The following is a 15,530-nucleotide window of genomic DNA, read 5'->3' on the forward strand; positions in this document are numbered from 1 at the left end:
AGAAGACCTCAGACCCGGCCACCTCCACCTCAGTTTGCTCATCACTTATCATTTCTCCCAAAGTGTGTGTGTGCGTATGTACCTCCAGCTGCAGGTCCCGGCTCCTCATCACCGCCATGTTCTTCTCCTCGCTCAGCGTGGCGTACCTCATGGCCAGCTTGTAGTTTTCATCCTTTACTCTCAGCAGCTCATCACTGTAGGTGTTCCTCTCCTCTCTCAGTTTATTGTACCCTGGAGAACCGACAGCAAACGCAGCTCGATGACCTACGTTTCTCATGAGAGCAGAATGCTTCACAACATTCCCACTTGCTCACAACTAATTAAAAATGTTCAGCTCAAAAGTGTATTTATAAATGAGCCATGGCAGCTCTCACCTACGTTTAGGTGAGAGGACAGTGAGAGAGTTCAGCCAGCCTAAACATCCCTCTCACGTTGTTTTTAGTATCTGTTTATGTACAGGGGAGCTACCAGCTGCAGAGGACGCCATAACAAGCACCACCCTGTCCTAGTTTCATGCACTCCAGCAGCCTTCAGTAGATCGATTAGAAATCCTGGTTAAGGTCAGTTGTGGTGCAACAACAAGGGTGAACCAAGCTTGTCTGGTGGTGTGCCAGTTTCAGCTCCATGAGTTCTTGGTTTTGATTATCGGCCTACACGTGTTATTTTTTACTTTTACTTTTTTACTTGTTTTTATTTCTCAATAAAACTCAGTGAAATGTTGTGAATCTTGTCAGTCCTTGTCAGGAAATGTGTCTGAAATTATACTGATGTTTGTTTTTTTTTGTTTTGCTTTTATTTTGGATCCCCATTAGTGGATGCAAAACGCCAGCTAGTCTTCCTGGGGTCCATGAAAATTAAAAGTACATTCATATAAAAGCACAATTATATATATATATACTTCCTATAGTACTTTACATTTTAAATGTATGAATACATAACTAAATACATAAGTAAATACAATTGCATCACTCCATTAACCCCCCCCCCCACATCCCACCCACATCATTACACCAGCAACATCACTGTAGTCGTAACCATCACAAACTGCAACTACATTGAGCTGTATATTCCAAACAATAAATCACAAAATGTATATCAAACATATATATTAACCATTGTTTATGTCTGTACCCAAAAATAACCTTTTTAGTTGCTTTTTGAAACTATCTCTGCTTGTTGCTTTAGTAATGTTATATGGCAACCTGTTCCACTGTGAGATTACTGGTAATGGAATAGAAATTTGACCCCAGCTAACTTGTCTTGTCCTGTGCTCGTGTCTGTTTTGTATCTTTACTTTGTTGGAAGGCCTGGAGCTCCTGGTTGGCCAGCCGCAGCTTCTTCTGCTCGTCCTCCAGCGTGCAGTTCTTCCTGCTGAGCTCAGTGAACTGCAGGGTCTTGGCTTTGGTCTGCTGTTGCAGCTTCATCACTTCATTCATGAGGAACTGGATCAGACCTTCCTGGCCCTCTTCCACTGAAGGGAGGAAACAGAGAAAAGAAGAAAAAAAAACACCAATTAAAGCTTATATTGTATGCCAAGTGAGCTGCTTTGATAAATCTCAGATTTCAACCAGTCGAGCAGGATCAGAGGAAGGTGGCACTGATTCTTCCTCTGCAGCCAATGAACCGCTCCTGTCTGACCCAAGTGGCAACCTCTGCTTTTCAGACACTGATGCCACTCCAGAAGTACAGTTCCCCTATCGACCGAGAGCTGGGTCCACAAATGACTCAACCTCTACTTGACCCCATGTTGAAATATCTCATTTTACAGCAGAAACAGTCATACTACTGGGGAGCTGTCTGTTTCTGTCTGTGTGTTTTGTTTTGTCGGCATTGCAGGATCGAATGTTATTCTTTTTTTTTTTTTTGTTTGACATCTACACTCGTCATTACAAAAACCATGTAAACATCAACAGAAATATGGCCATGCTGAACAAGACAGGCATCAACCAGCTTTATCCTCACTCCCCCCGGGGGGGTTGTGGCCCCGGCCAGCCAGCCGGTCCTGGATGCAGCAGCTGCTTCCCGATGCAGACGCTCCCTGTGATGGAGTGATAGAGTTCCCTCTCTGGTTCTTTTGTGCCCAGCCACGTCATCAATGTTATTATTTCTTTTTATCTTTGATCACGTTTTGTCAGTGATAGGGATTATGGGTGGATGGGGATGGGGGGGTCACTCTGTTTTTACTGTTAAGGACCTTGTCCTGCGTTTTACTGTATGAATACTGCTATATACGTAAAGTTTGATGGGATTTAGTCACTGCACCAGGAAACCTCCAACAACATTTGAACTATATTATACTATTTCTTAATGTTTCAAAAATCTAAATTAAATAATGAGGAATAGAGCATTATTTTTTTTTCTTTTCTTCATTAATATTGAAAAAGGAGTTGCAAGATCCTTGTCGCTGCTCTACGAACCACCAGCCAGCTGTTACATCACTTCAGCATTCCTCTCAATGATGTGAATTTAGAGGAAAAAGGCATGAAGGGATGCTTCGTTTCAAGGAGTTCCCCAGTCTCTGTAATCCTCGGGAAGGAAAGGTCTTCCTCAGGGTTTGGTCTGATGTCCCTCATGTCTGCTTTGTTTCGTACCAACAGGTCTAATAAAATGGATATCAGTGTCTGAGCAGTGATGACCAAGTGTGTGGTTTTCGGCGTACACGTATGAATCTGCATCTAGAGCTGTGTTCCTCACCTACGATGGTGGAGAAGCGCCGTGTTGGATCTTTCCCGGTGACTAGCCTGTACAGGTCGGGGTAGTAAAGCTCCAGGCTCTCCAGAAACGCCACGTAGCCCCGGTCTCCTTTAGTGCGGAGGATGTCAAGCAGACGACCTGACGAAGGTTTCACACAGCTCAAGTTCAACACACACAAGAAAAACAGAGCTCTTTATTTCTATAGATTATAAATAAAGAGAGAGGAAAAGCTGTTTATGTATATACATACTAGGGATGGGCGGTATGGACTAAAAAATGTATCACAATAATTTCTGGCATTTATCCCCATAACGATAAAAATGACGATAAAAAAAAAAAACAATTCAACCAATTCTTTCTTTCTTGCTCATATCTTTGTTTCTTTCTTTGTTTCTTTCTTTCTTTCTTTCTTTCTTTCTTTCTTTCTTTCTTTCTTTCTTTCTTTCTTTTTTGCTCATTTCTTTCTTTCTTTCTTTCTTTCTTTTTTGCTCATTTCTTTCTTTCTTTCTTTCTTTCTTTCTTTCTTTCTTTCTTTCTTTCTTTCTTTATTGCTCATTTCTTTCTTTCTTTCTTTCTTGCTCATTTCTTTCTTTCTTTCTTTCTTTCTTTCTTTCTTTGTTTTTTGCTCATTTCTTTCTTTCTTTCTTTCTTTCTTTCTTTCTTGCTCATTTCTTTCTTTCTTTCTTTCTTGCTCATTTCTTTCTTTCTTTCTTTCTTTCTTTCTGGCTCATTTCCTTCCTTTCTTCCTTCCTTCCTTCCTTCCTTCCTTCCTTCCTTCCTTCCTTCCTTCCTTCCTTCCTTCCTCAATCAGACTTTCAGACTTTCCAAATCCGGCTTTACACAAAAACGTCATCAATGGGAATTTATCGTTTTTACCGTGAGATACAAATTCTTACCATGGGGAATTTTTTTGACGGTATATCGTGAACGGTAAAATATCGGCCATTCCTAATACATACAGTATGTTTATGTATATAATTCACATTTTACCATACTATAGAATCAGACTCTTGGGTCTGAAGTTGAACAGCAGAAGTTTTTCCTTCACAGATCAACGTGCATGTGTCCACTCACTTGTGCGGTTGGCCTTTGAGACCAGCAGCATGGAGTTGAGGATCTCGTCCTCGTCCTGCTCATCCAGGACTTTGCACTGACGGAGGTAGGGAGTGAGCTTGGACGGGGAGATGACGCGGCACAGATCGTAGCGTTTGCACTCCACCTTCTCCCACATGGAGTCCGTGTCGTCTGATATCCCGTTCTCCATCTCTTCCACTCTGAAGAAGAGCAGAAACAGCGTAGGATGACCACCAGTCCAGCAAGGTGCCCTTACGTCCTTTTGATGTCGTTTCTGAGGGGTCGTCAACTCTGGATTTGAACTAAGGTGTTATGATGATACCTAACAGCAGCCAGACGGTTAATGCATGCACGGCAAGGCACAGGAGCTCCTTCAGTTAAACCTTTGATAAAGATCATGTGCATCAGCTATGACACAATAATGCTGCACGGATGGTCAGTCCCACTAATCTCAATTATCTTTTTACCTAAAAAACAGCTATCAGATGGAGCACAGGAGAGATTTTTTTTATGTCCTTAAGGTTAAAATGTAATTAATTTAATGTTCCACTCACTGATTATGGGATGTGTGAACATGTGTATGGTAGAAACCAACCAAGAAGCCAACCACTGATCTTTTTTTCTCTAAGATCATGAAATGTGATGTTCATTTCTTGTTTTATTTCTGCATGTTCATATTTTGTAGCATCTTATTGATTTGATATTGATACGTCTACTTCCTTTGACATCAGTGCATTGTGTCCTGAAGGTTATTTCTTCTCTGATAATCCATTAGATTTACATTTTCAGCCGCGAAAACGTAATAATTTATTAGAATTTCAGTCAATAGAGTGGAGGTTCACTGAGTGTGCACCATCCAAATCTGCGCTTCCACTAGAAAGTGGCTTTTTCTCAGCACATGAAAGCGTTAAGCGACATCACGCTGGCTTTTATCTGCATTGTGTAGAAACTTCAAGCATTTTAAGCCACACTACTTTTAGCTACAGTCTCGAACAAACTGTTACCTGTTGTAAAAGGTGTATATGCCTGCTTGATCAATTCTTGCTCCAAAATACAAAAGCCACAATTCAACACGTTAAAAGACAGTTTGGTCAGATTTGAGAGTGCTACACATCTAGAAGCTAATTTCAGAAGACTCGCCCAAAGATAATAAGCAGCTTTAATCACCTTTTTAATTATAAGTTGAGTCACTCCATAAAGAGTAATAGCTCTGTTTTCCAAAAGCAAAAATGAAATTCAAGCTTGCAAACGTACATTTAAAAAGTTTCATTGCACAATATAATTGTAGTTTAGAATGTTCTCAGTCTGATGTTGGAGTGAAGCATGTATTTGTGACCCAAAGCCTGAAGGTGTGAGCCAAGATGGCGAAGAATGATGGAGGGAGCACTAGCAGCTGCTACACGTTTTCATCCAACATAGAGTCATGTGGCTGGACATTGCCAGCTTCTGTCATCCACCTTCACACCGGCAGGATGTATGGCCCAACTCTAGAAAGAAGAAGGCCGTGTGGACAGAAGAGCAGCTGACATGTCATCAGCTTGAGAAGCAGAAGCTGAAATGAGATCATAAAGGAAAGGAAGTTTGGAAGGTGATGTACAAAGCTGCAATCTATGGAGATGATTTGTATTTTCTGCACACCCCTGATGTGCATAGCAGCCCTGGTTTTAGTATCGATTCATTAAAGTTCACCCTACCTACTCCGAAGTTCACCGTCAGATCCTGACGATTAACCCGGATTTGTTGGGTGATTAACCAGGATCTGCAAGGATTTGCACATCTCTGCTCACTGGAGACGCAGCCGTGCAGCCCCTCTCTACCTTCTGAGCTCCCTCCCAGCCTCACGAGGCTTTAAAGCTTCCTGTTTTCAGGACAGCATTCATGCGATTCACCCATGTGCTTTTACTCTCTAAACATGTGCGAGTTCACTTCTAACCCATCCATCCATCTTTCTTCTGCTGCTCATGCAGCATGTGGTTGTGGAGTCAACAGCCTGAATAACACCAAACCCCTGCGCCCCTCCTTCTGCCCTCCCAGGAGAACGTCGAGATGTTTTCAAGCCAACCGGGAGGCCGTCTTCAGTCCAGAGGCCTCGCTCTGATGGGACCTGACGTCCTCTACACCTCCCCTGTAAACCTCCTGACCCGGCTCCTCTCACGGTGGAGGAGCAGCGACTCCACCCTGAGCCCTTCCCAGAGCACTAGTTACAGCCAGAAAAGTCCTTTAGAGACATTTCAATCCTAATTATGCATGTTTAATGCCTGAATCTAGCGCAGATGATGGCTAAAGTTAGAAAGTAAAAAATGCTGGGATGGACCTAGAACTCTGGAGTAACTCGTTTTAGTTACTCCAGAACATTCTTCCAACTATTTTTAAAAATATCACAAACATTATTTTCCATCCTCACTTATTGTCATAAACTGTGGTTAGTGACTGAGAGTGAGATCACAAATGCAAACAGTTCAATCTCAATCTCAATTTGAAACCCCAAGAACATAAACTTATTGATTCCGCTATATTGCCGGCAAAAAAGATTATCGCTCTCAATAGGAAGAAAACGGAAGCGCCTACAATCGGTGCTTGAATCAAGGCTATGGCACAATGTAGGTCAATGGAGAAAATAACATACATTAAAAAATAAACTCGGGAAGTACGAGGAAATCTGGAAACATTTGATCAATTTATTAAAAAAGGAGATATATGGATGCTTCTACGGGAGGAAAATGCAGGGCAGGATACCTGAATTTCAGAGTAGTGGTAAACCTGGGAAGGGGAAGGATTTTGGAGGGCGACGGTAAAAGTGTAATTTTTGGTTATTTGTTTAGTTTATGTATATCTTTAATTTGCTAGAGGTACCATCGGACTGTATTTACAATAGTATCATATGTTATTTTGGACCAATTTTGGATCTTATAACAAGAACAGATGTAAAGAGAGAAGAGATGTGGGATGGGATGGGATGGGATGGGGGTTAAAACTGTTAAGTCAGAAATAGATGTGAAATGTCCTTTATTATAATATTCTGTGTGTGAATGAAAAATCAATAAAGATATTGTTAATAAAAAAACAAATGCAAACAGTTGAAGTGAGTTTCCTCTGCAGGGATGCTGGACTCTCCCAGCGAGGTGGAGGAGAGCAGCCATCAGTGAGGGCTTCACATCACGACCCTCCACATGGACGGGAGCCCGCCGGGGAAGAAGGGAGGGGTCTAGAGACACAGCAGAAAATGCCTACAAGAGCTGGAGGTGAAGGTTGGGAGAGGAAGGTATTGACCTCTCTGAGGGTTTTGTTCCAACAGCCCAAAATGATTTAAGCAAAAGTGGCACATAGGGACTTTTGAAGTCTTTATCTCCGAGGCTCCTCCTGCAAGTGTGAAGGTTTAGTCGCTTTAACGTCGATGGCTAACATTTACTCTTGTTTTGGTCTGTTTTATTTTTTGTATTTATTGTATTTTCTTTCCCATCGTTACTTTCTTGAGTCTCTTACTCACTTCGGAAGTTCAAAGTTACCTTTGTGTGTGTTTTTTACTGTTTTTTACTGTTTTTGCTGAGAGTAGGGACGGAATACTTTTTACAGACTAATAAAATATTCCTTCAAATAAAGTTGAAACTGATGTTTTAAAATGAAAAAAATGCTGTCTTGCTTAAATGATGGATGTTTTAATGAAAACATTATTTTAGTGACAATTTAACAACTTTTGTCACAATGATAAACATTCAGTCGTAATGCAAAGGCTGACATGTTATTCCCAGCGCTCCATTTCAGACGTGTTGCCTTCAGGCCTACCTGATGCCGAACGGAGTGACATCACCACATCATGCAAACACACTCCTGCAAACCGATTGGTCGACTCTGTTTTTCCGACTGCGACAGAGCTGCTTTCCGCTGTTTGGATCGTGACACAAACAGATAAGAGAGTCACACGTGGCCTCGTGAACTACAACCGTACCAGCACCAGTGCTTGTGACGATGTCATTAAAACAGAAAACAACACTTTTGTTTTTGAGATGGTATATTTGGGTGTAATTATCGAATCAAAACATAACACAGGCCTGCTCCGAGTCTAAAACCCAACGAGTTGTTCAGATCTGCAGAGCTGTCGTGTGACACCCAGACCTGGATCTGAGCGGCATCCACACCTTTATCTCCCACCCACTGAACATCTCGCAGCACTTGCAGAGCCTCGGCAAAGGGTGCCACAAAACTGTGACCCTGAAGACAGTGGAGTGAAATGTCTTCCCACCTGCCCACTTTCTCTGGTAGTTGAACAACAACAAGTCCCAGCAAGACCTCAAGAAACCCTGTGACATTTTCCGTGAGACTCTCCTTACTCTTCGCGTTTTTTTTAGACAGCCATGTATTCTCTTTATCTTCCTCTCACTCCCACTTAATTTCCTTTCTCCATCATTTCACCGTCTCATATACATAAACACACGTAACTCCGTGTCCGCACATTGATGGCATTTGCATGCTGTAAAGTTGTGGGTGTTATTCCACAATCCTGCTTTGTGACTTGCAACCAACAGTTAGGAAAATCAATGCAAATCTGAAGCCACTGGCCGTGTAAATACACACTTTTGCACACTATCGTCTGCTTTGTGCACGTCAAATCTCCAGATTCTGTCGTCAGACTGCACAGAAATGAGTTACGCTGCTCAGGTTGCGGGTAAACAACGGCGGAGGAGCGCTAGCAGCACCAGCAGAGCTCTTACACGACCCTCTCAACACTTGAACTACTACTTTTAACTGCAGCGTGCATGCGTCGCCACAGCCACTGCGGATGATGAAACCGCCGTGCATGTGCACTTGAACACACCAGCATCGCACACACCTCATACAGACCCCTTAAGCAACCGCATGCATGTTTCCACTTCTCTGTTCTCTTATTCTGGAGTTCATTGCCGAGAAAGTTAATCATTGCTTCCTCCTTTTTCAAGCCAGATGTGTGTAGCGCTTTCTTCCTCTATTCTTGTCTAGTTTTGTCTTTTTTTTACCCCCTCAGTTACTTAGTTGTTTATAGTCCTGTGGTCACGGTGGTTGTTTTTAGAGAACTATAGACTATGAATGTCTGTGTGCTTTTAAACTAAACCCCTTAATTTTCCCTTTCTTCTTTCTATTCTTAAAATAAAACTTACACATACACGTGCTATTAACAGTATGGTGCTGCAGGTTGCACTAAGCAGGCTGATTGTTTCCCGTCTTTACTCATACGTTGACTTATACTACTGACATATCTCCTACAGATGTGAAATAAAGCGTCACTCCACATTACAATGATATCAACTAAACGCTATCAAATAATTGTCATTTATTGTTCAAGATCTACACTTATATTATTCAATTATTCATTGAAGAAAGCTATTTATGTGTCAGCAACGATTTGAACATAGATAAGGAGGAGGTTAATAATAGATTGGGCAAGCCTGCATTGTTTTCCTAATTGATAACAAAACCATTGATTTACAATGTATTCTTCAGCATTCAGCTAAATGGTTTTATAGCACAAAACACCACGATGATCCATCTCAATCCTCAAACCTTGAATAAAAATGATACGACACATATGTTTATTTTCCTAAAAATGCATTTGAGTGGACTAATGTTGTCTGCTGATGATGAAGCAGTTTCGATGTTGGAAACTCACCAGGAACGACGGTAGAAACTTGACTTGATGTGAAAATCAGAACAAAAAAAGCCCTGAACAAGTTTTCCAAATGAATATACATGTTGAAAAGGTTACAGATCTGTTAAAAGCTATCGTACAAGTTTGCAAAACCCAGCAATTTAAGGCAAATTAAACAAAAAAAAGAAAGAAATTAAATGGACGACAAACGTAGCAGGTAATCTGAGCCCATGTTTGAATGAAATAATCTGATTATAATCTGTGGCCCTTTTTCTGTGTTATCAGCCCTGTGGGAAAAAATGTTGCCCAAAGAGAGCAAGAGGGTTAAAAATATATATTTTTGTTTGATGTCATTCTGCATTCATATAAATAAGGAACTTTATATGATTCATGTGTTTACATGGGTTGATATTTCACTCCAGATGTTATTATACATAAACATTTTCCAGGATCTGCTCCAAAAACCCAATAAAGTGATGCAAATTGTGTCTGATTTGACGAGAAAACAGCTTTGCTAACACTTTTAAAAACAAAAGCGCTATCTTTGTAGGAATCTGCAAAGTTAAACTGGGAGGATGTCGGGGGGGGGGGTCACATGTAGGCAACTGAGGTGAACCCCTTAACCCCTTAACCCCTTGACTGCAGAACTGGAGAAATGGCAGCCCGCTGCTCCCAGCGTAACTAGTAATGGGTTAAAAGCAGAAGACAAATTGGGGTGTATTTCGTAAGACATGAAGATGAATGGCTGTAGTTTGGACAGGTCTGACAGGACCAGAGAGCAGCGGTGCCAGACACGGCCCACGCCCTCGCTCCTCTCGCCCTGCACTTCTCCACGTTAAGCTCTGCAGTTTTAGCTGTTTCACCGACAGCCAGAGAGACAAACTATTTCAATGATCACTATTCCTCAGCTTTCCTCACCGAGGACGAATGAGAGGATATTAATGAAACCCACCACTGCTACTAACGAGTCTAGCACTCACAAAATCCGTCCATCATGACTGAGCAAACAAAGATATAAAAAGAAAGAAAAGAGTGCCAGGGTGAAAAATAAAGGTTAATCATAGTTAAAAGTAGAAGCGCCTCGATAATCTCTGATATGAATAGTTTCTATTTTTTAAACTTCTGTACAATAAAAGTTGCAAAATAATACTCCCTGCGCTCTTATTTTGTATATTTTACCATTTGCTAAGAAGAATTTAAAAAATGTAAATGTGTTTTTGAGTGAAAATAGCAATCCTTCTTGAAATCCTGATGTCATCTGCATGCTTTTAATGAAAAACATATAACCAGAGTACAAAACATCCCAGTTTTACTGCTTCTGGTGCCTCGGTAACTCTTTGAAGCAAGTCTGCAAAGTTGGACCCACAGACAATACACACTTTAAAGGTTTGCAGTCTTCTGCTAGTAACGACTGTGTATCAATTTTGCTCATGGTTTCTGCTCTTTTTGTTGTTTTTTTCTTTTCATCAGTCAGTATCAGACAAATAAAACGTTCCGTCACAAATGTGCACCCACTGACTCATACACGAGAGCGTGTGATCTGCAATATGGTGCCACTGAGCACATCCAGCATCTAACTAAACCCACAGAGCTCGTAGACAACCTCTTTGCTTGCTGTATCGTTACCGTTGCTCAAACAGCTTCTAAGGGTCAATAATAGTGACAATTCAGAACAAGACCACATCTGATCTTGAAGCTCTGTGTCACGCTGAATTGGCATCAGACTCTGCTGGCCGGCCTGCAGATCAGAGGATGTGGTTGGTTCAGGTTTACAAAATGTCATAAAGGCTTCATTGTCCAACTGAATAGCTGAACCTTGTGGGAATTTGATATGTGGGCTCCGTCTGTGAAGACTGGAGGAACAGAAACACAACAAAGGGAAGCTGAAGATAAGCTCTGAATAAGGTTGTTGCAGACTCTTAATATAAATTGCAAAGTTTCTGCTGCACAGCTGGTGCCCAGTCATCCATTGCACAACTTTGTAAATCATCTTGCACACTTATTGGCGATATATCTGACTATTTCACCTGTATGGTAGTTTTGGGAGCTCATTTGACATCTAACATTGTTCACTTCTGTTTACAAGTTTAGAAAAATAATTGTGCTACAGGCAGTAGCCCTGTTGCCCTGCATATCATGTGTGTGTCAACCTCTGGATCATCACTGGATCCCATTGTTCTCTGCACCTGCAGTCTGAATCCCAAACATTTTGAATATGCGAGATAAAGCCCCAGTGATGACTGAAGTTCAGCTATTTTGCTGCCAAACTAATACATTTCCTCGTTTAAGAGCCAAGAAAATGTCAGTGGCGAAGGGAGACGCTCTTATTTGCGCTCCTAAATCAACAGATTAATTTTATGTTTTCATTTTATTATTATTATTATTGTTATCATTATAACTTTCCACTAGAGTGGTCTAGTTAAGTGTCTTCTGAGGGCAAAATTGTTTATTATGATACATAAGTAGTTAAATGTACTTCATAATTGCGTGGCTTACTTTAGATGACAGATATCAGGTTTTGACGCGCTGCCAGGTCTTGTGAGTTAAAGTGTCTCTCACGAGTTGTCGCACGCGTACAAGTAACTTTTTAACAATTGGCCGACAAAAGTGGACATGTGCGTGTGAAAGGAGTTTTCTTACCTGAGATGCCGTAGACGTCTGAAATCAGAGAAAACAAAGTGGACCAACCCTGACCGGTTTAACTGTTGTTATTTCAGAAGTCCTCTAAACGCTCAGGTAGTCTCCATTGATCAAAACAGCGAGAGATGTGTTGATCGTGCTGCAGCAGCGGGCACTGCTCGCTGTCAGGATAGAGATGATGAAGAGAGTAACCGAGAACTGGCAGGTCTGCAGCGAGAGGCGGGCGGAGCGGAGGCGGGCGGAGCGGAGGCGGGCGGTGTGCACGGACGGTGTACGCCGGTGACGATAACGAGCTCTCTCTCTGAAATAAGTGTAATACAAGGGATTTAAAAAATCTTAATGTAAACTATTATTATTCCTTCAACTGCCGAATATTACCTTTGCGTTTCTTGTTTCGTCGTATTATTTGGTTGTGTAGCTTAATGTTAGAAAGAAAACAGCCTTGCAACTGACATAGCAACCCACCTAGTAATGACAGAGTTTATAAACATAAACAGTCATTGGTGAGTAGCATAATTAAGTTGCTTTTTTTTAATGATTATGACTAAGTCCACCCTAATGACAAATAAAGTAAAAAGTAACATTAAAGTAATACATTAATAAATTAAATTAAATTACATTAAAGTACATTTAAAACAGAGATATTACATATATATACATAACAATAATAATAATAATAATAATAATAATAATAATAATAATAATAATAATAATAATAATAATAATAATAATAAAGAAAGAAAGAAGATTCAGTGACAACAAATAAATCACAAATTTCACCTAAAAACAGACGAAAAATGACAAGATTAGGGGACTGGGAAAGCTTGTGACACAATGTGTAAAAGTACAGTTTAATTTACATAAATATTTAATTATTTTGTAGGAAGATTCATCTAACTGCTGTAGTTGCTTATCCCTACAAACATTAAAAACAACCAACAAAAACAAACCTTTGGACTCCTGTCCCAGTCACCCACCCGAACAACTTCTTATTGCTTGAAGTGTGATTTACACATTTATTCCCCCTTGCCCTTGGTCAGTCCGTTTGAGATAGCTCCCCCTGTGTTCAAAGGAAGGATGTACAGTTCCTATAGATGGGTTGGTTATATGCTAACCCCCACACAAAAGAAACCACACTGTACACTGTCTTTTGTCCAGTGAACAGCCCACACTTCATCACTACATTCTCAAACTCCTGAAATCAGTTTATTTTCCACTTGTTATTCACATTGTACCAGCCAGCACTCAATCTTAGCCCAGCATATACATTTTTCTCCAAACTTCAACATACACAAGGTAAATCACACTGAAAAATATTGAAAGAAGGTGTTTCAGAAATACGGCACAGATTATGGAGAATCTGATGGGAATGAATGAATAAAAAGACATATCGCATGAATACAGATCAGTTTCCTGGCATTAAGCCATAGCTTTTCTCAGAAGTGCTTTTGAACGCTCACTTTACTTTTTCTGGCAGGCCTCAACGGTGACTTGAACACATCAGCCTTATTACAGCAAGTTAGCAATATTGGCTCGGCTGGTTTATCTTGTGCTGATCTATGGATGCTAACTAACATTATTTCACTTCCGTTATGATGAAATCTGGCCGAACATACACATTGCAGATATTGCTACCATAATAAGTGCTGCCATAGTTGAAACAAGGACTATCAAAGTTCCAGTTGGACCTGCTATTGCTCAGCCCAACACTTGCCTGTCCGCTGCCCTATGATGGAGGGGGTTCTGGTGATGGCATGGGCTGCAGAGTTTCGAAGTTGTAGTTTATGGATGGACTTGGCAGGCAAACCAAAGAGGAGAGAATTAAAATAATTTTAATGGGATGTGACCAGGGTGTGAACCAGAATTTAAGTAAGAAACCTTTCAAACAGACATTGTTGGCAATAATTATGCTGTAAATCAACCATAGGAATCAACAATGGCTGTTGGCACATTCAAACTGTAACACGTCCAGGAATGTGTATGTCTGACTTGATGTGAATAATAAGTGACAGAACTGTTATCAACAAGGAAATCCGATGAATGTTTATTGCATTGAAGCGATTAGGAGTCATGTTGGAATTCCTTTTAATGGGAACCTCCAACTTTTAACTCAGAAATATTGACTTCTGTGTGCAAATGAAACGTGATATTTGTCAGGTATATTCTACAAACTACTTTTAAGTGGCATTTTTTTTACAGTGTTATGGTGGTGGAGCTCGGCAGCAGGGGTGAAGGTGTGGCAGTCGTTCAGGAAACAGCACCAGATGAACCAGATGCACTCAAGCTGCACATCAGCTCAACTAAACAGCCCCTCTAGAAATAAGCCAAATATTCCTGAATGTTGTCGATTTGTCTTATATTTAACAACAGAATATCACAAAGGGGCAAAGAAAAAAATCTTGGATAGAATTCTTGAAACTAGCTAAATAATCTAACTACTATATAAAAGTTTTACTTTCTACTTTTGCACCTCTTTCCATTTATGCTGTGGTCTGCTGGGACTGAAGGAAAAACATCAGTCGCTGGGGCTGCTGTGTTATTGCTTGTTTCTTTAATCTTAGATTAAACTCCTGGAGAAGGAGCCTCAGTATAGCAAGAATTTGCAAATAGCTTATTGTTGAAATTTCTGTTCAGCGCAAGACACATCCACACGGTGCTATATTTTCTTGCAATTCCTAACATAGGAATCAAAAATGGAAATCGTTAATTATGCTGAAATTAGATTAACTCCAAAAGTGCACAAGCAATTTAAGAATTTGTTTTGCTTAGATTTTCTGCAATTTAAAGGGTAATAGACCCTAGACCGTATTAATTTTGGGATGAAATAAGTATTACCAGGTAATGCTCTAAACCGGAGAAAACCTTCATTCATTTTATTAACATTGTGTTTACTTGGTTTCAAACCTGAATCACTGATAAAAAATAATTTGGTATTTGGCCAAATAGCTTGGTCTCACAGGATAATGCTATCTTTGTTTAACAGGTTTTTCAAACCTTTAGTGGACCCTCAGGGAACTTTCCCTGAAGGTTTTCTGATTGAAATTTTGAAAAAATTGCAGGTGACGTTCTGGGAAAATTCACTGAACATTGTGAAATAGCATTGCTGTTCAGCTGTAATATGTCTAAGTAGGAGCCTGATACCATTTAATAGAACCAAAGACACTGAAAAAGTCGAAATGTCTACCACAAACAATACTCTTTCGGTGTACAAGCAATACGTGTGAATCAGTTAAAGCAGAAAAAAATAAAAAAGGAGAAATGCAGCTTAGGCCCTGTCCCAATATTATCACTACCCCTACTTTTCATCCCTACCCCTAAATTTTGCGCGTTCCTGTGAGGGTAGTGGTGTCCCAATTCCTCTTTCCACCTAGTGGTAGTGGAGAAAACAAGGGTAGTGGCTATGAATCTGTCCCTACGGATCAAGTGTTTTCGGATGCTCACTAGTTTGATCTAGGGACAGAAAAATTTCCCAGAATGCTTTTCGTCGTCATTTGCGGACTGA

The 15,530-nt window shown here is 40.5% G+C and overlaps 1 protein-coding gene across 3 annotated transcripts in view; it reads right to left on the reverse strand.

Moving 5' to 3' along the window:
- card11 (caspase recruitment domain family, member 11) overlaps window positions 1-12,184 on the reverse strand; it is a 31,399-nt gene extending 19,215 nt beyond the window's left edge. For all 3 annotated transcript variants that reach the window (XM_061712051.1, XM_061712052.1, XM_061712053.1), the window contains exons 1-5: window positions 12,029-12,184; window positions 3,769-3,968; window positions 2,695-2,832; window positions 1,295-1,471; window positions 83-231 (exon numbers count right to left, since the gene is read on the reverse strand). In XM_061712051.1, coding sequence (XP_061568035.1) covers window positions 83-231; window positions 1,295-1,471; window positions 2,695-2,832; window positions 3,769-3,958 — 654 coding nt within the window. In that variant the 5' untranslated portion in view covers window positions 3,959-3,968; window positions 12,029-12,184. The remainder of the gene's footprint in view (window positions 1-82; window positions 232-1,294; window positions 1,472-2,694; window positions 2,833-3,768; window positions 3,969-12,028) is intronic.
- Window positions 12,185-15,530: the final 3,346 nt, after the last annotated feature.

Source organism: Cololabis saira, chromosome 21 (genome assembly GCF_033807715.1).
Source record: "Cololabis saira isolate AMF1-May2022 chromosome 21, fColSai1.1, whole genome shotgun sequence".
Lineage (NCBI taxonomy): Eukaryota > Metazoa > Chordata > Actinopteri > Beloniformes > Belonidae > Cololabis > Cololabis saira.